Raw genomic sequence first — 25,787 nt, 5'->3', positions numbered from 1 at the left:
GTGGCTGTGTGGTAAGTAGTTTGCTTACCAACAACAGGGTTCCGGGTTGAGTCCCACTGTGTGGCCCCTTGGGCAGGTGTCTCCTACTATAGCCTCAGGCCGACCAAAGCCTTGTGAGTAGTTTTGGTAGACGGAAACTGAATGAAGCCCATCATATATATGTATATATATAAATATATATATGTATGTGTGTGTATATATTTGTGTGTCTGTGTTTGTCCCCCAACATCGCTTGACAACCGATGCTGGTGTGTTTACGTCCCCATAACTTAGTGGTTCAGCAAAAGAAACCAATGGAATAAGTACTAGGCTTACAAAGAATAAGTCCTGGGGTCAATTTGCTCGACTAAAGGTGGTGCTCCAGCATGGCCACAGTCAAATGACTGAAACAAGTAAAAGAGTAAAGAGTAATATAAGTCAAGTTCAATAAACTTTGCAATGCACGATGGCAATTGTAAGCTGCCTACAAAAGAATAATTTGAAGGTATTACTACAGAAAGTAGATGTTATAGGAAGAATATATCCAAACCACTTGCAACAAAGTTATATGCATTAACTGAAAAGCATGAATCCAACGCAACATTACATGAACTTGGAGGCCTTCTGTAGCACATACTTAGCTAACTCAACTCAATCTAATGGCTTTCAGGATCATTGAAAAATGACAGAGCTAAGGCAAAAACTATACCAACAACAGCTTACATGCAAGGCGATAGGTGGCTACAACAACATTAATCTACAAAATCCTCAAAAACTAGTCCACTGAAATGAAAATTATGCAGCTATAATGAGTATTGAAGAAATGAGATTAGTGCAATAGATAAAAATACCATTAGCATTTTGAACTGAACCAAAAAAATAAAAAAGGAAACAAAGGAAGAAAAAAAGCAACTGGCTAAAGTTGTGATACCAAAACCTTCACCCTGAGCAGGAGATTGATTCCTTTGGTTACCAATATATAGAACAAATATCATCTTGGGTGATAGAGAACAAACATTTACAAATCTGCTGCTCATACAATGACAGGCACAAGCATATTATTTATCACTGCTTCAAAAAAAAAAATTGAGTCTTTTACGTATATATTTCAGAGGTATATATACTTTATTAGGGATATAACCAGCTGTATGATAAAACTGAGTTACATTTAAGAAGAGTCATAACACCCACGTAAGGTACACAGACCTGTTTACTATTATATTCACTTTTATTGTTTCATAGTATTATGTATTATAAAGTGTCAAAATATTTTGTTGTACACCTATGACATGGTCAGTGATACAATTCAACTGCAACTCATTTGAATGACTAACAGCACACACACATTTATTTCCAACAGGTTTTCTCAGCTTTTGTCTACCAATTCCCCACCCAGGTCTTTGGTTGGTCATGGGTTTCAGCATGAGACATTTGTCCAAGATGACACACAGTGGGACAGAACCCAAAATCAAATTTCTTAACCATATAGCTGTCTGGACTAATAATATATATATTATTAATAACACTGCAAAAACATCACAAAACTACTACTCTGAGTTTCACATTCCTGTTTGTCAGACAGTTTTGGTTGAGAAAGATTTTCAAAAGGTGCCAAGGTGCCAAGATGACAAGATCCCATGTCATTGGGAAGAAAACCTCTTTACCACATAATTACACACACATACACACACACACACACACACACACACACACACACACACTTATAGTAGCTGTAGAGCTACATGAGTGATTCAAGGTCAAGAGTTTCATGTTTTACACTTATCAAACTAAATTATATATCAAAAATATTCTCTTTATATACAAGGACAAACATTCTAGATATTTCTATCAAAACACTTTTGAAGTGCCTTGTGCAAATCAATATTTTTAAAAACAAAGAGAATGAATAAATACGATAAAATAATTTTGATATATGTCTGTGATATTTATAATTATAAGAATTATTGTGCTCCCTATTATTTTATTTTATTCTATATATTCTATCCATTTTCTTAATAGGCAGATTTTTGAAAAATATTGCCTTATCATGTCATATTCTGATGGCACAAAACTCTTGGCTTTTCAGTCACCTATGTAACTTCACAGCTAAATTATATATATATATACATAGAGAGAGAGAGATTTCTCTTCTACTTAGAGTGTGTTTCTTCTCTGAATTTACGTTTTTCTAAAAAAACGATTGCCTATGCCCCACAAGCGGGCCTACCAAATAAACAGAAGGATCACTTTTATGATATTCTTCTACAGGCTACCTCAAAGATGAGTAACAATGATCTCATCTTTGTGGCTGGGGATTTTAATGGATATATCGCTCAGCAATCTAGTATCTTCCATGGTGTACATGGGGGCCATGGAGTTGGTACCAGAAATGAAGAGGGAACTAGGCTCCTGGAGTTCTGTGATGCAAATAACCTATTGATCTGCAACACCAACTTCCGGAAGCCAACTAGCCCCCTGATAACCTATCAATCAGATGACTCTGCTAGTCAGCTGCCTGTGACATAGAAGGCAGCTGTGAATTCCTGTGAGACAGCTTGCTGAGTGCCACAGACCAAATTTGTGGCTGGTGCAAAGTCCCTTCCAGACCTAAGATAATATGGTGGTATTCCAATACTGTAGATAGGGTCATTAGAGTAAGGGAACAGACCTCGGAAGTCTGCAAGAGTGGGTAGCAGGTGAATGTATCAGATAGCCAAAAGGGAAGCTAGTAGACAGGTATATATAGCCAAGGGAGTAGCAGAAAAGAAGAAGTTTGCCAATGTTCAGCCATGTGAGGACCAAAGAACTGAAGTATTTCAGATTGCAAGACAGCGTGTGAGAGAAAACCTTGTTGTCATAGGAGAGAAATGTGTCCACTTGGATGAAGGTGCCCTTGCGTTTAATGATTCTTAAAAAAAAAGAGACTTTGAGAATCCATTATGAAAGACTGCTGAATGTAGAGAATGAATGGGAGGAGGAGAGTCTGCCAAAGGTTGACCCAATTGAGGGACCAGCTATCCAAATCAACAGTACCCAGGTAGAAAAAGCAATTAAGGATATGAAGACAGGGAAAGCACCTGGCCCATCAGGAATCACCGCTGAGATGCTTAAAATATCAGTCGGTGTGGATTATGGTCTGGTCACCTGCATTGTAAATCAGATAGTTCATGAAGGAGTCATACCCGATGACTGGTGTAACTGCACCATAGTCAACTGCTACAAGTGGAAAGGGGATGATTTACAAAGAAATAACTACAGTGGTATCAAATTGTTGAATCAGGTGATGAAAGTTACAGAGAGGGTCATAGCCCAACTAATTAGGGAGAGAGCCTGGATGAGATGCAGTTTGGTTTTGTGCCAAGCAGATGCTATATTTCTGGTAAGGCAACTACAAGAGAAATGCCTAGCCAAAGATAAATCTCTGTACTTGGCTTTTGTTGACTTGGAGAAAGCTTTTGACAGGGTCCCCTGATCCCTTATCTGGGGGTCAATGCAGAAACTGGAGACAGACCAGTGACTAGTAAGATCTGTACAAGCCCTGTACAGGGATGCTGTCAGTAAGGTGAGGGTTGGCAATGAGTATGGTGAAGAATTCTGAGTAGAAATACGGTTTCAGCAAGGATCCGTCCTCAGCCCCCTCTTATTCATTATAGCCCTCCAGGCAATAACAGAGGAATTCCAGACAGGCTGCCCCTGAGAACCCTTCTATACTGATGACCTTGCTCCAATAGCCAAGTCACTGCCAGAACTGGAGACAAAGTTTACAGTGTGGAAGCAAGGTCTAGAATCGAAAGGCCTTAGGGTTAACCTAGCAAAAACCAATGTTTTAGTAAGTAGAAAGGCAGACAAATCACAAACCCCTTCAGGTAGATGGCCCTGCTTGTCTGTAGAAAAGGTGTGGGCAGAAACTCCATATGATGTACTCAGTGTAAGCTATGGACACATAAAAGGTGCAGCAATATCAAAGGCAGGTTAACTGGGAAAATAGTTTTTGTGTAGCAGAGGCACTGGGGCAATAAACACTGAAGATGTACAGAAAACAGATTCCATCACATCACATACAAGGGAGAGAAACTAGAAGTAGTTAATTAATAGCTTTTGCTACCTAGGCAACCAAGTCTGTAGTGGGGTGGTTGCTCTGAGAGTGCAGTGACTAAAGTAAGAATAGCCTGAGTAAAGATCAGGGAGTTCCTACCTCTGCTGGCAACTAAGGGCCTCTCACTCAGCATGAATGGTAGACTATATGATGCATGTGTGCAATCTGCCATGCTAAACAGCAGTGAAACATGGGCCATGAATGCTGAGGACATGCATAGGTTTGAAAGAAAGGAAGCTAGTATGATCTGCTGGATGTGTATTGTCAGTGTGCATACACGACAGAGTGTAAGCATCCTGAGAGAAAAGTTGGTCATAAAAAGCATCAAATGTGGTGTGCAAGAGAGGCGACTGCACTGGTATGGCCATGTGTTATGTATGAATGAAGACATCTGTGTGAGGAAGTGCCACTCCCTAACTATAGAAGGAACCTGTGAAAGAGGTAGACCCAGAAAGACATGGGATGAGGTGGTGAAGCATGACCTTCGAACATTGGGCCTCACAGAGGCAATGACAGGAGACCGGGACTTTTGGAGATATGCTGTGATTGGGAAGACCTGGCAACTAAAGAGAGATGGCAGTCATGCATGTCCGGACCTGTTAAGAATACCCCTGATGCATTGGGTGATATGCTTGAGAAGACCTACTGTGTCAAGTAAAACCAATATCATAGATGGTGGCATTGCCCCTTGAGTGGCTCCCATGCTGGTGGCATGTAAAAGGCACCATCTGAACATGGTCAATATCAGGTCCACCTGACTGGCTCCTGTGCCGGTGGCACATAAAATGCACCAACCGAACATGGCTGATGCCAGTACCCACTGACTGGTTCTTGTGCCGGTGGAACATAAAAAGCACCATCTGAATATGATCAATGCCAGGCCTGCTTCACTGGCTCCTGTGCCAGTGGCACGTAAAAAGCATCCACTACACTCTTAGAGTGGTTGACGTTAGGAAGGGCATCCAGCTGTAGAAATATTGCCAGATCACATTGGAGGGACAGTCACAAATATAGGTCAGCAATACTACCATATTTACATTGTATGAAGGTCAGCTATTCTCTAGCCAATGTGTTAAAATTTGATATAGGCTTTTCTGGACATGGGGTGAGTCAAAAGTAATTTTCATGTAATTGCCAACCAAGTGTGGTGTCCCAAATGGGTAGTGGGGACACAGTGCTACTGACATGTATAGCCCAGGATGACAGGGCTATAAACGTCAGTAGTACTGTTCCCCCTCCCCACACATGTATATGATGCCACACTTGGTTGACAATTATGTTACAATTCCATATTGCTACTGTTTACATCTCGCTCAAAGATTTCATACAGTAATTTTCAGTTTTTAATCTAGCAGAGTGGGGGAATAATTTTAGAGAATTAGAGTAAACTTGCAGAGTAATTTGTTATACCAAAACAATTATACATTATTTACATTATTTACGTTTGACCGATATTTGTCATCTTGTTTGTTGTTAACACATTTCGGCTGATATACCCTGCAGCCTTCTTCAGGTGTCTTGGGGAAATTTCGAACCTGGGATCTTATCCCTAAGATATTTTTTGATTTCATTATTATTATTATTATTATTATTATGTGAGAGAGCAGTTCATGCCATCAAAGTGACACTGGGGTAAAATATACGAAGCCCAATATACCCATCATGACTACCCATCTGATAAAGGTACACCAGGCACATGCATCACAACCATATGTGTGCGACATGGTGATCTCATATCAAGATAAACAGCACATGACCTTGCAGGTGGGGCCCAGTTAGAATTTTCTTCAGGTTGAGTAGCCTATCCCGCTCAAACGGTCCCTGAATAAGGGTTGTTTAAGGATGTTGAAAGAACCACCCATGTTTCCAGAGGTGAACTATTCAAACCCCAAAGAATCCCTCTCAACACATGGCTATGATGCTCCCCCACTCCTTCTGCTCGTGATCAGAGATGCACATATCGTCAGCCACATGCTCAACTGGTTAAGGTCAAACAACTGACAAGCAAATCTGTGGTATTGAGCAGAATATTTGCTGTAGCCCATCTTTTATACCAAGACAAAACAATGTACATGATAACACTTCCAATCAGTTAAGATCAGAAGCCATGAGAGCCACTGCCTGGTACTGCATCAGGGCATTATTATATTATTATTATTATTATGTGAGAGAGCAGTTCATGCCATCAAAGTGACACTGGGGTAAAATATACGAAGCCCAATATACCCATCATGACTACCCATCTGATAAAGGTACACCAGGCACATGCATCACAACCATATGTGTGCGACATGGTGATCTCATATCAAGATAAACAGCACATGACCTTGCAGGTGGGGCCCAGTTAGAATTTTCTTCAGGTTGAGTAGCCTATCCCGCTCAAACGGTCCCTGAATAAGGGTTGTTTAAGGATGTTGAAAGAACCACCCATGTTTCCAGAGGTGAACTATTCAAACCCCAAAGAATCCCTCTCAACACATGGCTATGATGCTCCCCCACTCCTTCTGCTCGTGATCAGAGATGCACATATCGTCAGCCACATGCTCAACTGGTTAAGGTCAAACAACTGACAAGCAAATCTGTGGTATTGAGCAGAATATTTGCTGTAGCCCATCTTTTATACCAAGACAAAACAATGTACATGATAACACTTCCAATCAGTTAAGATCAGAAGCCATGAGAGCCACTGCCTGGTACTGCATCAGGGCATTATTATTATTATTATATTATTATTATTATTATTTTTAGTGTTCAGCTCACTGCTTGGAATCAAACTCGGAATCTTGGGGTTAGTAGCCTGCGCTCTTAACCACTACACCATATGCCGATGGGTAATTATAGAGTGAATTTTAGGGCTTATAAATCTAATATTTTTCTATCCATACATAATACCAGTTCCCATATGCTACTCATATCTGCACTCGGTCTGCTTAGGAGGTTCTTGTGTCCTAGCATATGTGCTGCTTCTTTTAGTTTTCGTATTTTCCAGTGGTGTTCCCTGTCTATTATTTTAACTTCATCCCACAGGAGGAGATGGTCTCCATTTTTCCATACATGATCAGCTATACCCGATTTATCAATATCTCCTTGTGTCACAGCTTTGTGATGTTTGTCTACCCTTATTTTGAGGAGGCGGCATGTTTTGCCTTTGTATAACCTACCACAGCTGCATGGGATGGAGTACACGTAGTCTTTGGTCATATTCTCTTCTACAGTAGGTTTTACTCGAAGGAGATATTTGCGAAGTGTTGTATTGCTCTTGAATGCTATCCTGATGTCATATGGGCTGCATATCTTTTGTATCTTTTTGGAGAGGCCTTTCACATAGGGTATTAAGAAAAGATAGAAAAATATTAGATTTATAAGCCCTAAAATTCACTCCATAATTGCCCATGGGCATATAGTGTAGTGGTTAAGAGCGCAAGTTACTAACCCCAAGATTCTGAGTTCGATGCCAAGCAGTGACCTGAACACTAACAACAATAATAATAATAATAATAATAATGAAAATAATAATAATAATAATAATAATGAAAATAACAACAACATCAAAAAATACCTTAGAAATGAGAACACAGGTTCAAAATTCCCCCATGACACCTGAAGAAGGCTGGAGGGTACATCAGCCAAAATGCTGTGTTAACAACAAACAAGATGAGGACAAATATCCGTCAAATGTAAATAATGTACATAATTCCTCATCTCTTAAATATAGAACTGCAAAACAATTATGATGATATTAAAACCAATAATATCAAAATCACAATAAAATAATCTTCCCAAATAATAACAGAAGTAACAATACCAATAACCAAGGGGTAATGATAAAACAACAATAAGAGGGTAATAGTCTCAATACTGGTTAAAAGTAGAAAACTCGAGTTAAAATATAAAACCTTAAAGGAATAAAATAGGAATAAAATAGGACAAAATATAGGACAAGATAAAATATATACATTTATTCATACATACACAACCATACATATGTATGAATATGTATATACACACATATATATATATACATATATAGACATATACACACACATACATGCATATATAGATACACATACACACACATACGTACACGCACACATACACATATATATGCAGACATTTACACACACACATACACAGAGGCATACACAGCACATGCATGTAGATAGGTATACCAACATACATATAAATATAAATATAACCTACGTAGAGTAATCTTAAGTCTTTTAAGCATAACGAAATGAAGCTAAATAAAATAAGCAGAAGACCTATAAACATATACAGGAAAATTAGGAAATTCCCATTTATCACCTTGTCACTATACCTATCTTGACTTGTATCTCTCACTATATTATTACAGTTAATTAGGGAACCTGCTATATGATTTATTAAAAAAAAGTTTACAGCTTATCCTTAATTCCTGCCTATGGTTAATGAGGTTACCTACTGCGTTGAAGATTTGGAATAATTACTCTAAGCAAAGTTTACATCTCATCCTAACTATTTCATAAGGTTTAGCTCTACTGAGGATTGACCATTTCAGTTCATATTCTACATTTTCTTTCCTAAGTTGCCATATCAACTTGCTAACTGATGTCACATTTTCTTTATTCTTATGCCTAAATGACAAGATGTGGTTATAATATCGTAGCTTAAACATTGTGGTGCAACATCCTATCTATTCATAAGTTGTGTTGTGTGTAATTATTGCATATTGATATACTATGTTCCTTTCTAAGCAAGATTTATTTAACACACATTCCTTACAGTTACAACTGGCACTTTCCTTCCTATTATTGCTATTTTTAGAGTGATTCACACAATTGCCATTATTACCTATATCATTACTGTCATTATTCATATTGTTACTACTATTGTCATTACCATTACCTCACTGCTACTGTTCTTATTTCCAGTACCATTTTTTTTTCAGTGCCATTTTTATTGATCTTGTCCTTCCTATTAGTCTTAATCCTGGCCTTGCTGTTTTTATTATCACCTATTCTATTCCTGTCTAGTTCTGTCAATTTTGAGTTTTCTAATTCCCTTAATCTATGGGTGTTGTGAAATGCTATGATTTGTGCAAGGTTTCTAATAGTGGAGTAGGCAAATCTTACAGAGTGTCTGTTAAATAATTTCCCATACCTGTTCAAGGTGGGGAAGTACTTATCTAAGGCAGCAAAAAATTTCCTAGGGATATTTGTATCTATTTGGACACAAATGAAGCATAAAACAATAAAGTTTCTGTAAGTTTCTTTTCCCTGTTTATCTTTGTAGTGACGCTATCCAACAGCGCGCGCGCGCAACGTCCTCAGAAAAGGCAGAGGGGAAGAGCCCTCTCGCGCATGCGCGAAGACCGGAAGAAGGGATTGCTGATGTATCATTAACTGATAGGCAGGGGAGAGGTACCTACAAGGCGTACAGGAAGATGCATAGCAGCAGTGAGCAGAGCGACTTGAGGCACTGCGACCGAAGGGAAAGCACGTATGTTCATATGTGTGATCAACTAATTCACGTAGCAGTCGGGTAGAAGGCTTTCCACCAGACATTTGTTGCAGACCATATTTTCTTTGCTCCCTAAGGACGCCATATTTTGACCAGCTCAGTTTTGCTGTTGCACTTGTAAGATACTTACAAGCGTTAAAGTTTCAGCTCTGACACATCCATACCAAGCGGAACCAAATACCACCTTATTTCTTACTGTTATAAGAACAATAAAGAGTATATATTTTTACTGTCGCGTTTGAGTTCTTTGACTGGTAGAATCTGGAAATTTAAGCAGCGGAAATTGTGAATGTGCCAGTTGCACCCTAAAAGTGCAAGAAGCAACCTATTTCCGTTACATCTTTTTGCGCTCTATCTTTCTCTTAATCCTATTCAGTTTACGTATATTATGATTTTTGTTATCATTATATTGTAACCTGCCTTTACCTTTTCTACTTAAAAATCCCATACAATAGCCATTCCAAATATTCTGTTTGTTAGTTCCAGCAATGGCTCTGACAAAGGTGCTATTAATTTTCTTAGGTCTTTTAATTTACTTCAATTGATCAATAGACAAATTGAGTAAACCTATCTGTAATGACTACTGGAAACTGCTGAAAGCCAAATTTGCTATAATAAAGAAATTATACGTAATGAACATTATTCTAACTTCTATATTTTATATATATATTCCAGAGTAAACACATAAATGTGAAACAAGGTGGAAAATAATATTACTCAAATACCAGAGGTAGAAGAATATGCTCTATTAAAAAGCAGCAAAAATATCACAAAAACTGTTACTCACAGTTTCACATTCCCGTTCCTTGGACAGCTTTCTTTAGAATTGTAAAGAAAACTGTCCAACGAATGGGAACATGAAACTCTGAGCAACAGTTTTTGTGATATTTTTGCTGCTTTTTAATAAAGTATATATATATGATAATAATAATAATAATAATAATAATAATAATAATAATAATAATAGTAGGGAGTAATTGTTTGAATTGCATAATAGTGGTTTTATCTCTAATTTATATTTTATATATTATATATATATATATATATATATAATTCAATGTAGAAAGGGTATCCAGAATTGAAATACATCTGATCCAACAAACAAACCAACAGACTAATATCATCCCACCTTTGCATGCTGAGAAATGAGAAGTCCCCTGTGAGTCACCTGCAAGAAATAGCACCCAAATATCTCTCAAACGATACACTACAATGTTACCTGAAGACACATTTGATAATATAGCACTGAGTTACCCTGCAACAAGAAAAATAATAAGATAATCACAGATGATCATTTGATCATAAATCCACTTGATCAAACTGACTTGGGGCAAAGCTACAACATTTAACAGCCTTTGCAAGCATGGAAAAATAATGCAGCAAAATCAAAATGCATTGATATACAAGGTCTGTAAATTATTTGAGGACATACTTTTTTGGGGTCATTGCTGCAATTTTTGCTAATCTGTATAATCTTTGTTTCAGAAAATAATAATGGCAGACCCCCCCCCCCAGCTTACTCAAGAAATGTAGAAGTCTGCTGTTATTGTTATAAAGGCTAAGTATAGCGATTTAGAAATATCTCAAGTTTTAAAAGTTGCCAGATCTTTCATCAACAAAGTTTGTAAGGAGCTAGGGACTGAAGATGGAAATGTATCACCAGTATCAAAGTATAAAAAGCATTCTAAATGCTCTAAAATCATCAGAACACTTGAACTTATCCAGCAAGTTTAACAGGCAATTGATTACAATCCCAGAGAGTTCATGAGGTCAACTGCAAAAGATCTCTATGCGTCAGATAGAACAGTCAAAATGTTGTCCCCGAACACATCAGATATAAGTCTTATATGATGAGGAAAGGTCAATTTGTCAGAAAAAGCAAAAGAAAATCACTACATCAGATCTAAAAGGCTCTTAAACAAACTGAAAAATCCAGAAGATTTGATTTGGTTTTTCTCAAATGAGAAAAACTTCAAACAAAATCAAAGAGTAAACAGAAGAAATGGCAGATGGTTATGTGCAGACTCTTCTGAAGTTCCAAGTATTATGCTTACAAAATTTCCTACAACTGTCATGGTTTTAGGGGTTGTCAGCAATTAAGGACATGTGATGCCTCCTTACTTCTTTCCACAAGGCCTACATTGAGGTCCTGGAAATAATTGTTAATTCCTAGATAGACAGTGTATGCAATGGAAGGCCATATGTGCTTCAGTAAGACTCTGCACTATCACACATAGCACTAGTAAGACAGGAATGGATGGCTGAAAATTTTCATGATCACATAACCCCTAAAATTTGGCTTCCTAATTCCCCAGATTTCAATCCATTGGACTATTATGTGTGGAGTGTTGTTGAGAAACAGGTCAATGAACACACCCATAATATTCTATGATATGGTTGAATTGATATTCTGATTTGATGAATTTTATGTGGATTTCTGTCTCTAATGATACTTTGACATATATGTATTTATTGATTGAGAATAATTCAACTTAATATTCTTAACTTGAATATCTCATCCCTGTGACGCCGGAATTGATATTCCCTTATTATTATAAAGATATAATATAATTATATAATAACCTAATTTTAATTGGCTAGGTTTGAACTAACAATTAAGTATGGCATACACAGGAAAGATAGTACCCCTTGAGTGGAATTCATCATTGAAAGACATTCAGATTCCACCAAAAAAAAGAATTTAAGATTAAATTAATTAATAGTATAAAGAATTTTATAAACAGACTTAAATGGAAAGCACATTACAATAATAATTATAACACTTTAGACACTAATAATACAGAGAGTAATAAACTGATTAGTAATAAATTTAAATCTAGAAAAGAACCACCGTATAATAAAGAATTGCAAAATTTGGAAGATAAAATTTGGGAAATAGTAAAAAATATAAAATTCTATAAATACCAGAATAGGCATAATAAATATCTTAAAAACTTAGCCATTAAAATGAAAGAACTTAGAAATACAGAAGGAGTTTTCGTACAACCTGATAAAACTAGAAATTTATATAGATTAGACATAAACACATATGATAGCTTACTAGAGAAAGAATTCAATAAAAAATATAAAATAGTTCAAAATAATACTTTAGAGAAAATAAATAAAAGATATAAAGAAATAATGACTAATTATGAATTAGATAAAAAAACAGAACCTTATATGCTGTTGCACCCAAGGATAATTTCTACACAGACCCTAAAGTCCGATTAATATGCCCATGTAAGTCGGACTTAGGGAAATTAAGTAAAATGATATTAGGAAAATATATAAAGAAATTAAATAATTTAGATCACCTAAAATTATGGGGCAGTACAATGGAAATGTTAGAATGGTCTAAAAATATAAAAAACAGTAAGGAATATAAATTTATACAAATAGATACTGACAATTATTATGCATCGATAAATGAGATAGTGCTGAATAAGGCTTTAATGTATGCTAAAAACAAAATGGGAATGACTATGGAGGAAATTAAGGTAGTCCAAATGGCAAGGAAATCACTCATAAAATACAATAATAAAATATGGGCAAGAAAAGATACTAGGGAGAACTTTGATAGGGGGTGCCAGACTCAGCACATGTAACTGACCTTGTAGGGATATATTTACTTTTGGAATTAAAACTAGAAAATCTAAAAATAGATGGGGAGTTATATAGAGACGATTTGCTTTTGATAACAAAAAACTGTACGAGATGGACTCTGGAAAATTATAAAAAGAAATTATACTGTTTTTTTTTTAAATATATGGTTTAGAAACTACAATTTATAAGGAACATTATAATGTTAACTTTCTAGATGCAAATTTGAATATTGCAACTGGGATGATACAACCTTTCTATAAATTGAATGAAAATTTTAAATATAAATGCATATAGTAACCATCCCCTCTATAAAGGAAACATTGATAGATAACATCAATCGAAGGAGAGAGGCTTTCTCTGTCCGGGTTGCGGATACGTGGAATAAGCTGCCGGACGAGATAGTGAAGATGCCGACGACTGCTCGATTCAAAGTCTCCCTTGACCACAAATGGCCTGAGCTCTTTGCATGAACACCACCCTGTACATAACTCCATGTCCCCCTACATAGCCTTGCTTTTTACTTTTTGAGCCAAAAAATTAACTAAACTTAACTTAACTTAACTTACCTTAACTTAAGAATTTCAATTCTCTCATTGAATTATGAGATCTTTCAAAAACATGCTAACTACTACAATGAAGAGTTAATATTTAAATTTACATCTTGAAAGTTAACATTTTTGTCATCCATATTAGTTTCCATTCGTTTCTTAATCGTCCTCTTCATTTGGATATATATATATATCTTTTTAATTTTTATTCTTATAATTTTATATTTTCTTCTCATTAGTATATATTTCTTTCTGCATTCATATATATTTTCTCATTCGTATATATATCTTTTCCTTTATATATATATTTTTTAGGCATAATTCACATTTAATTCTTAATTAATTATGGCTTAAACTGCAGGGTTCAATGAATTTATTTACACATCTATATGTGTTGACATACTAGGAATTTATTTATACATCTGTATAGTTTGATATAGCTTTAAGTTGAAATATATAATGATAGATAAAGTTATAAATGGGAGATAGGTGGACCTGAAGATTGGGGTTGTATATAAGGGGAGGTTCTGTAAGAGACTGCGTGTCTCATGAACATAGTATACAACATCATGAAACACATGTAGTCGATAACTTTGAACATAAATAGTATTAAATATAATATTCTATGACATGGTTGAATTGATATTCTGATTTGATGAATTTTACGGGGACTTCTGTCTCTAATGGTACTTTGATGTATATGCATTTATTTATTGAGAATTATTCAACTTAATATTCTTAACTTGAATATCTCATCCCTGTGATGCCGGAATTGGTATTCCCTTATTATTATGAAAATATATACATACATACATACATACATATATACATACACATAATACATATATATATATATATATACATACACATAATACATATATATATATACATACACATAATACATATATATATATATACATACACATAATACATATATACATACACATAATACATATATATATATATACATACACATAATATATATGTATATATATATATATATATATACATACACATAATACATATATATATACATGCATATATCATCATCATCATCATTTAGCGTCCGTTCTCCATGCTAGCATGGGTTGGACGGTTCAACTGGGGTCTGTGAAGCTGGAAGGCTTCATCAGGCCCAGTCAGATCTGGCAGTGTTTCTACGGCTGGATGCCCTTCCTAACGCCAATGTATATATATATATATATGTATGTCATCATCATCATCATCAGACATTAAACAATGATGATGATGATGATGACATACATATATATATATATTATACATACATACATATATACATACATATATATATATACATACATATATACATACATATATATATATATACATACATACATATATACATACATATATATATACATACATATATACAAACATATATATATACATACATACATATATACAAACATATATATATATATACATACATATATACATACATACATACATACATACATATATATACCTACATATATATACATACATATATATATACATACATATATATACATACATACATATATATATACATTCATACATACATACATATATAGATATCATCTATTCATGCATACACACATACACACATATATATATATATAGTAAAAATCAAAGTGGAATATAGAAATGATTAATGGAAAAAGAACAAATTAAACATGAAACACCCTATCATCAGCCCTGGAGACCAGAATCATTTTAGTCTCAGCACTTTCAAAATCTAAAGACATTAAATTCTCTGGCACTACTCCTCGTGTTGCTCTATTGATAGTTTATATCACTCAGTTGGTAGATATTATATAGAAAAGATAATAAAATGAAGGGGACAACAACAAACAAAGAGATGGCGCACTATGGACAGGAAAACATAATACAGTTCTATCGAAATATACATACACAGATGTATTGTAATGCTTTGACAAGGCATGGAAAAGGCAACAAACATCCCAGTTACAATCACAAAGAAAATGACTTTTGTCTCATTGTAAACAAGAGGAAAATAACTACAATGAATAAAGTCTAACCTCAGCAGTATTCACAAATGATAGAATGAAGGAAAGGGATTTAAATTAGTCACACATAGCAGCAGTAACAGCAGGATACAAAAGAGGAGTATGTATGAAGGACAGAATGGATGATTGAGTGAGTAGGGGGGAAATAGTAAGTGGCAGAGAAAGACATAGTTATTCCATAGTTGTTAGTCCAACAAAATATATATATTGTATCATTTATGGCAGCAATGCACAACCTGCAGCCCACAAAAGCATTTTTTTACAGCCTGCAAAACCATTTTGCAAAGACTTTCTTATTTAGAGAAATAACTGAAGATTAACATGGCAAACTGCTTGTCCCACAATCGCACACTGAAAATACATGTAATAGTATTTATTTATGAACTTTTATTATTATATTTCCTTTTATATCTTTCATGTCTTTATAGAGTAGATTGTCATATCCATTTTGCGGAGTACAAGGTATGAACTTGTTAGAACGTGTTTTAAGCAAGTTTAGGATGCTTGTTGCTAATAATTTAGTTTCCAGTAACTCGTTGCGTGGCATACAAGAAGGTTGTGCCTGTGTTGCATCACCGTGTCTTTTCATATGCAAGGTATGTTATTATATTTCAGAATAGATGTATGTATAAATTTATTATTCCTTATGTAACACTGATTTTCTACATGCATATTTTGGTACACGTTTATGTATATATCAGGACTGAAATATTTTAATATTTTCTACAGCATTATTTGACCCCTTCCAATGGCAGGTGGGGTCAAATATGTGATATACTTTGTGGCTCACTTTAAGTGATTTAATTCATGGTTTGGCCCTTGGATGTTAAAGGTTGTGTATCCTTGATCTATGGTGATGAACCATAAGCAAAACAAAATATGTATTTTGTTGGGATAATGATTAGAGATTAAATATTTTTTATTCACTCTCAGACTTTTGAGTACTTTATTTTAAGTGACCTGGCATCATTCCTTTTGAATTTGTCACCAGCTAGAATAACATTAACACACACACACATATATATAAAACTACAGCTTTAAATCTTTCCAGAGTTACCCCACTTTGGTAATTCTCATCGATAAAGGCTAAAAAGCTAGAAACACAGTATCTGGGAATTTGAAAGGGGGACTGCACTGGATTTTTACACCTTTTACTAAAAGACAAAAATTTTTCCCCACACTAACTGCAGTGAATTTGCCTGTAAAAGTTAAAATATTTCACCAACATATTGTAACTAACCTAAAGTTTGTTTATGCCTAAACACTGACAAATATATATATATATATATTATATATATATATATAATATATATATATATATATATATATATATATATATATATTTAAAAAAGAAGATGTGGAACACGAGTTGTGATATATAAAAAAGGAAATGAAGAAAATGCTGACAAAATAATTTAAGTAATTTAAGTAATTTAATTAGGTGAAAGTTCTTTTTACCGGTTGCGCATTTGTTATGCTTATCAAAAGATGTTTTTTTAAGAGAGATAGAGTTCCTTTCTGATAGATTTTTTCCTCTTATCCAGATAAGAGGAAAAAATCTATCAGAAAGGAACTCTATCTCTCTTAAAAAAACATCTTTTGATAAGCATAACAAATGCGCAACCGGTAAAAAGAACTTTCACCTAATTAAATTACTTAAATTACTTAAATTATTTTGTCAGCATTTTCTTCATTTCCTTTTATATATATATATATATATAATATATATATATATATATATATATATATTCTTTTACTTGTTCCAGTCATTTCACTGCGTCCATGCTGGAGCACCACCTTAAAGTGTTATAATTGAAGAAATTGGATCCAGGATTTATTCTTTGAATCTAGGACTTATTGACACCAGGACTTATTCATTGTGAGTCTAGTACTTATTCTATCAGTCTCTTTTTCTAAACCACTAAGTTACAGGAACATAGAAACACCAGCATTGGTTGTCAAGTCATGGCAGGAGAGGACAGACAGACACACACACACACACACACACACATATACATATACAGTTGGAATTTACCAAAAAAAAAAAATATGAAGACAGGTGTGTAAACAACAAACAGATGCATTAGTTTAATGCTCAGGAAATGAGAAAGTCTTTTATGTTTCATGCCCATGCTCTTCAACAGAAAGGAACACAGATATAAGCAGAGAGAGAAAATAAAAAAGGTTTAGTGGCTAGTGATCAATCTAGATAGACAAACAGACAGATAGATAACTTTCTTTACTGGTGACACAGGGCTGAACACTGAGGGGACAAATACAAAATGTAGAGCTTTCTTTTCGAAAATGAAAAAAAGGGGAAAAATAAGAAAGAAAGTAAAATTCCTATCAAAAGGGATCAGGAACAAAAAAAAAAAGAAGAAAAAAACGATCAATAGGGATCGTGTATCACAGAAGAATTTTAAAAATGTAAAAAGATTAGGTTTATGGAAAGAAAAGCCTACAGAAAAGACCATGGTAACCTCAGGCAGGGTGGGAATAAACATATGTAACTGGTACTCATTTAATTGACTCCAAAAGGATAAAAGGTAAAGTCGATCTCGGCAGAATTTGGGCTCAGAACGTAATGGCAGACGAAATACCACTAAGCATTTCACCCGGTATGCTAACGATTCTGCCAGCTTGCCACCAGATGAGGTAATATTGAGAGTATGTATGAATGTAGGTAGGTTTTGAATAGATGAATGGCATCTGTCAGTCTTGCTGACTATAGAGAGAGAGCACCTGGAGAGGAGGATGAAAAATATTTGAAATAACTGAAAAGTGCAATCTTCAATCTGTAGCTTCAACATTATATACATATATATACATATACATATATATATGTATATATATCTCTATATATATAAACACATATATATAAGCATACATACATTTATATATATATATATATATTTATATAAACATATACATGTATACCTATAAGCTTATGATGTATGTATATCATAATATAGCAGCATAGAGAATTGAGTATGTAGGCTAGTTTCACATCAGTAGTTTTTTTTATTATATTTCCATCATTGATTCACTACTTCTGTATTTTACCCTTCAGCCACAATAAATGTGAGTTGTTTCATACACAAAAAAAATATTGTGCAACATACCTGTAAAAACACTGGGGACTTTTGACATGAAACTTTTTACTGTTTTCACAGGTACTCCAGTATTTTCATCTTGCATACGGTCCAAGATATTTTCCATCTGCAAAAGTCAAAATAATGATTTCCATAATAGATAATAGAATATTTGTATACAATTTTTGAAGGAAGAAAATGACAATTTTGTATTTTTTTAAAATTGATTTAGATCTAGGTTTAATTTCTTACCTCTAGGGATATAAGAATAAAATACATTTCCAATTAGTTCTACATTAAACAGATATTTTAATTGATAAGATAAATTTAAAGATTTATAGTCTTCAGTTTAAAATCAACAGTTTTATTTTTTATTGCATGAACATTGGCATTTTATTTAATTTTAAATCAACAACAGCTTAATTAAAAACGTATTAATTTACAGTTCACATTTTGCTTTGCTTTATTTTATTTTATTCTTTTTTTTTTTCTAAACAGGTTTGTGTAATTTGTGTAGTTTTAAAACCAGTTAAACTTTGAATAACTAACATCTTGACAAAGATCAAACATTTCTTATTTAATGATCTTTTGCTTTTAAGTAGATGCTCTCTTATCAGGTTTGCATAGGTGGAATGTTTTTGTTTATAGGAGCAGCAATTGATTTTTTCTATTTGATAACATTTCTACTGATAAGATATTCAACAATGAAATAAGACTAGAACTTGTCGATTGTCAACCTGTAAAGAGCACAGGCACTTCCAAAATACCTCAGACATGTAAACGCCAACTACATGCATAACACAGTGCTTCCAAATATTTTCTGTAACAATATGTTTGATTAAATTTCATACCCGTACAAAGTTAATATCATATTTGAAAATGAAAACATTGATGAATCAGTATCACATTTAAAAGTGAAGTGAAAAAGTTTGATTTTGTATTAATTTATTCATATTTTAATTGAACCACATTCAGTACTGTGGAAGAACAAATTGAATATAAAAGTTTAAAAAATCAAGCTTTGGACTCAGTACATAAAATGCAAGTGTAAATTGAGTAAGTGGGGGAAATAGTAAACAGTGAAATTAACAGCAATTATGAACATAAAATACAATGACTTGATTGTTCCTGCTTCTCATTTGCAACTTTATCAAATCATAAAACTACCTAACTGGTTGCAACCCAAAGATCTGCCTGTGGATTCAAATAATTCTTTCATTTTGTCTTGATTGACAGAAGAGAACTGAATTCAGGTTTATACAAATGTGTTGATATAAATGGAATGAGGACAGATTTCTTGGTCATAATAAGTAAAATGATAAAATAATTTGTGTACTTAATGCAATACTGCTATTTTTAAAAGTTGATAATTTTATTTGTAAAAGTGATTTTAATAACATATGTACTTTCCTACTTTGTCATCTATTGAAATGCCATCATACACACCCAGCGGGTGTAGGCACCCCAGCTTTAGACCCTGATAAAAGATAAAGTTGAGTATAATGTCAAATGACTGCTATGACACAACTTGCTGAGATGTGAGTCAGGTGTGCAAGGACAAGAAAGGGACTGGTAAAATTACTTGCTTTAGTGAAACACAAAATAATAGCTTCAAAATAATTGGAATTTATGACTATCATTTATTTGTCACTTGTTTTGGTAGTTGGACTGTGGCCATCCTGGGGCACTGCTTTGAAGAGTTTGATCAAACAAATTGACCTCAGGACTAACCAGCCACATGGTTCCAGGTTCAGTGCCACTGCATGTCACCTTGGGCAAGTATCTTCTACTATAACCATGGGCAAACCAAAGCCATGTGAATGGATTTGGTAGATGGAAACTATAAGAAGCCCATCGTATATATGTATATATATATATATATATATATATATATATGTATGTATTTGTGGCTATGTTTGACCCCCACCATCACTTGACAACCAATGTTGGCGTGTTTACATCCCTGTAACTTAGCAGTTTAGCAAAAGAGACTCTCAGGATAAGTACTAGGCTTACAAAGAATAATTCCTGGGGTTGATTTGTTCAACTAAAGGCGGTGCTCCAGCATGGCCACAGTCAAATGACTGAAACAAGAGTAAAAGAGTATATATCCAACAATCTCCTTCTGTCAGTTTCTGTCTGGCAAATCCACTAACAAGGCCTTGGTTAACCCGGGCTTATAATAGAAGGCATTTGCCCAAGTTGCCACACAGTGAGACTGAACATGAATCTATGAAGTTAGGAAGCAAGCTTTTTACCACACAGTCATGCCAGTACCTTCTATATAGTCAGTAGTCAAGCAACTTAGTCACTCATCAATTATATTTCAACTAGCCGCACAATAAAAACTACATAATACAGCTGATGTTTGAACCTGTTATCTCTGCCATAGAGACTTAACATCTTATTGCTTATTCAGAATTAGTATCCCAGTTTATATTAATATCGGATAATGGGATAATGTCTGAGTCAATTTTGAGTTAATGAATATCAGTGAAAAATCAATAAGATTTCCTTGTATCTAAACCCCAAATTTCTTTCTATTTGCAATGATGATATTGCAAATTTCACTAGTAGATAATTACTGTTAAATATAACATAAAAGCTTTTGCATTGTACATCGAAGACTTAAATAATTACATGACTATCGGCATTTTGGATCATGTTCAGATTACAACATTTAATGTTTCTGTTGATGGGTATTAATCAGTCATTAGTATTGAATATAAATGATTAGATGTCAAATGATAGTTTAGTAAGCAGAACAGTGAGCCAGAAGTGATGATAATTTTAGACTGAATTCTGCCATTTCTTCTATATCATAAAAACATTGACCAAACAAAAGATAAGGAGTAACAAAATAAAATTATGTTTGACTAAGAATTTTGATTCTATCCATCAAACTAAACAACAAGTAACAAAGGGCTTGTAGATTAAAGGATGTAAAAATGACTTCTTTCTTGGTTAATGCATATATGGTATTAAACTGTCAGTTTATATGGGTTATGGGTATAAAGACACACTTCTCACAAGTTCTTATTTTCTTGTATTGAAACAGAAAACAATGATTTTATCCAGTGAAGGCCTAGCTACAGTGGAAAGAAAATCTAGAAACCTTTTAACAGATGTTACTTTAATTAATTATTGTTTTACAAATCAACCACTAGAAAAGCAACATCTATGGTCCTTTATTTTTTTTTCAAAGCCAGGTAAACAGGTTAGAAGAAGGAGTAAGTTATCCTGAAACTGAATATTTGGCCTCAATGTTACAACAAAAACTCCCTTAAAGGACCACAAGAACTCAGAATGAAAGGAGCCAAAGCAAATACCACAACCTGTTAGGTCAACGCTCCAACAATTCTACCATTCTACTTTAGTGGTACTTTCTATTAGTTACTTTCCAAAAAAGGTCATGTCAAATAGAAAGGAATTTGACCTTGGTGAGATTTGAACTCAGATCATGGTATACTGGAACAAACACTGCAAAGCATTTTATCCCACATTCTTAACAGCTCTGCCAATTTGCTACATATAAGTGTGAAGCAAGAAAACTCCAAAGACCAAGATTTTGATAATGCTATAGTGTTATTAATAAAATCTGTTAATATATGTAAGTAATTGTATATGAGACAATTTATGACTGACTAACTCTGTGTGTGTGTGTATGTGTGTGTGTATGTATGTGTGTGTGTGCATGTGTGTGTGTGTGTGTGTGAATATAAGCATAAGGACTACAAACATTTGAGAAAGTAGTGAAACTTAAATAGTGCTTGGTGAATAATGATTATGAATTATGATTATCTTGTTATATGAAGACAGATAGAGTGGAAACTGATAAGTGTTTCTTGATAAAGGAGCAAAAGTCTGTTGACTGAGGCATGAATGAAAAATTATGATGACTGATAAGACATCAAGAAAAGTGAAACTGAAGAAACTGAGTAAAATGAAGTGACTAAAGTACATTAATTGACTGAATAAATACATAATTATAGAGATGGAATGATAGCTAGCTTAACAATTTATGATTACGATGATATTGGGACTGGTGTATATTGTAATGGAAATGACCTTCCAAACCCCCGTTAGATTTTTAAGGGTAAATTTAGTTGCTCATTTAATCTCTGATCAAACCTGATCAAGCAAATTTATGATCAAAGGTATTCCTCTTGCAATTATCTCATCTTTATATATAATGGACTACATTGGGAAATGTGTCCTTTATTTTAGACAATAGCTAGAAATTTTAAGGACATCTGGTTGCCATTTCAAGCAGATTGAATGACTGCCTTGATTTGTTTTGTGGCAGTAGATGTATTAAAATAAAATAAAATAAATGCACCCTTTTAAAACCTAGCCAGACTCATGGGCCCGATTTCCCGGTTTCTTTGGCATATGTGTTCCCCAGCTGGATGGAATGCCAGCCCATCGCAGCGTTACTCATTTTTGCCAGCTGAGTGGACTGGAGCAACGTGAAATGAAGTGTTTTGCTCAAGAACACAACACGTCGGCCAGTCCAGGAATTGAAACCGCAATCTTACGATCATGATGCTGACACCCTAACCACTAAGCCATGCGCCTCCACGTAGATGTATTAGGGATAAATAAAAGGTTTTGTTCAAGAACACAATAAAATGCCAGCAGTGAATTTGAATTCATGATTCCATAGATAGTAATCTAATAACCAATTCATTATGTACACAGTTATATTGTTTCTATCACTTAGTCATTGTGATGCAAGAGAAAGACAATGAAAATAACATTTGGACAAATAAAACCAGAATAAACACTGCACCTAAATTAAGCTAGATGTTTGCGTAAAAATAACACATGCAGGTGTAAACACACAACTACACCCACACAAAGAACAGTTATAATCTCACACACACACACATGCTCCAACAATAACAATTTGCAACAAAGCAGAAAATAATTTATAAATTAAAAATAGAAGGTAATAAATTTTAAAAAAAAAACACAAATAAACAACTTTGTTAAGAAATATAAATTAAAGTTGAAATGTAGGCACTATCAGCAACAAATGTCAAGGGAAATTAGTTTAGATGTATATTACAACAGTTTTTGAAGTTAGTCTGACTATTAACATTGAATCCAAAATTTGCCAAAGATAAAATTTTTTGTTAAATTTTAAATGACCATTCAAATGTCCTTAAATAATATCGAAAAAAAATTGATAAAAGGTATATACATGCAACAGGAAGAGCATCCAGCCATAGAACATCTGGCTTAATAAACTCCATCCAACCCATGGAAAAATGGATGTTATGATAATTTTGATGATGATGATTTTATATATATATATATATATATATATACATATATAGATAGATAGACATAGTGAGAAAGTTTATTTTCAAAAAATTACCTAGTCTGTCTCTTACAAATAAGTGATTATCAAATTGAGAACTTGGAAAAGAAATATATCGTTATTACGCACTTGACTGTCTGGTTAAAAACTTCATATTGCAACCAGGCATTTCTTTCTGGGCATAATTAATCCCACAATTGATAGACCCTAACAATACTTATTTCTGCTTGAGACAATAACAATGAAATTACAGAGATTTTAGATGGAAAAAGTGAAGTAAGTTGGATCAAGTACAGTGTACTGTTGGTACTGATTCCGTACTCTTGAAAGTGAAGATGAAAAAAAGAACACATTGAATAGTTTAGTCTTCGATACACTATACATTAAAATAGACAAGAGAAGGGCCACAATGGGCCACATAGATTTGCTCAATCAACTACAGGTATAAACACATTTAAAATCACCTGGAACTCCATTCTACATTACTACACTATTGCACTATATTGAGCTACAGTATAATATATGTTGGCTTGACCTTCTATAACTAGCAACTAAATTTCTTCATTTATATTCTATTAAAAACAAATATATTGTATGATGTATTCTTAGATATCCTATACCTGAAATGAAAATGAAATGGTTAAGGTTTGTATGCCTTTGTTTATAGATAAGGGCAATCAGGGTCAACTTGAGGAAAACAACAAGAGCAACATCAAAACTACATTAATCAAGTCACATTACACTGAGATAAAATGCATTCTAGTAATTCATTAGAGTATTGCTTTCTTTTGAATTTTATACTTCCCAATTCAACAAAAACAGAATTAATACCAAGTAATTTTATTGCTGTAATGGTTAAATTAATTTCATTATATTACTTAGATATAAAAAGCCTAGACAATTTTGTCATTACTAGAGAAATATTGTTATTTTCTGAAAGATAGTTGTGGCTATTTTAAAGTTAATTACCATTAATCAAAATAAATATGGTCACTGAATTATCTTTCCAGATCAAAACCAATAAATTTATAAATATTTTTATGGTTATAAAAAAAAAGAAAAAAAAAAGAATTTAAAAAAATGATTTTATTCAATTTGGCTAACTTCTATCAATTATATTTCAAAACAAAGACGTTTTATAACTTTGTTCTATGAATATCAGTTAGCATCGAAATAAAGGCAATGCACTGACCACTAGTCCATAACATACGTTTATTACTAGGGAACAACACCAATAACCAATGAGATAAGGATAAAGGAACAATATGTAACCTAGATGTTCCACACCATCAATACAGCATAGACTTTTCAAGTCAACAATTGAGCACATGTGTGGAATATTTGACCCAATAGAAATAGCTCCTAAACATCCTACCACCTTAAACAACCTACCACCTTGAATAATAAACACATTGGATAATGTATTCTGGGTTACATGTTAAACAATAAAAACAACAGTCATAACAAAGCATTTTATCCTGTCATTCCAGGTAACAACAGTAACAATAGCAATTCTATTTCGCCAATTTCTGTTATAAAATAATCAACTATTTCCACTCTGCTAGAACTGTGTTCTAATCAAAGAACAAATGTGTATGATATATATACACACAC

General features: G+C 33.8%; 1 protein-coding gene across 7 annotated transcripts in view; it reads right to left on the bottom strand.

Moving 5' to 3' along the window:
• The window catches only part of LOC115209264 (regulator of G-protein signaling 7), a 496,388-nt gene that overhangs the window by 308,232 nt on the left and 162,369 nt on the right, over positions 1–25,787 (bottom strand). For all 7 annotated transcript variants that reach the window (XM_036501194.1, XM_036501193.1, XM_029777562.2 and 4 more), the window contains exon 2: positions 18,878–18,974. In XM_036501194.1, the coding sequence (XP_036357087.1) occupies positions 18,878–18,974 (97 nt within the window). The remainder of the gene's footprint in view (positions 1–18,877; positions 18,975–25,787) is intronic.

The sequence above is a fragment of the Octopus sinensis genome, linkage group LG3 (genome assembly GCF_006345805.1).
Source record: "Octopus sinensis linkage group LG3, ASM634580v1, whole genome shotgun sequence".
In the NCBI taxonomy this organism is placed as follows: domain Eukaryota; kingdom Metazoa; phylum Mollusca; class Cephalopoda; order Octopoda; family Octopodidae; genus Octopus; species Octopus sinensis.
This window is presented reverse-complemented; position numbering and strand designations above follow the sequence as displayed.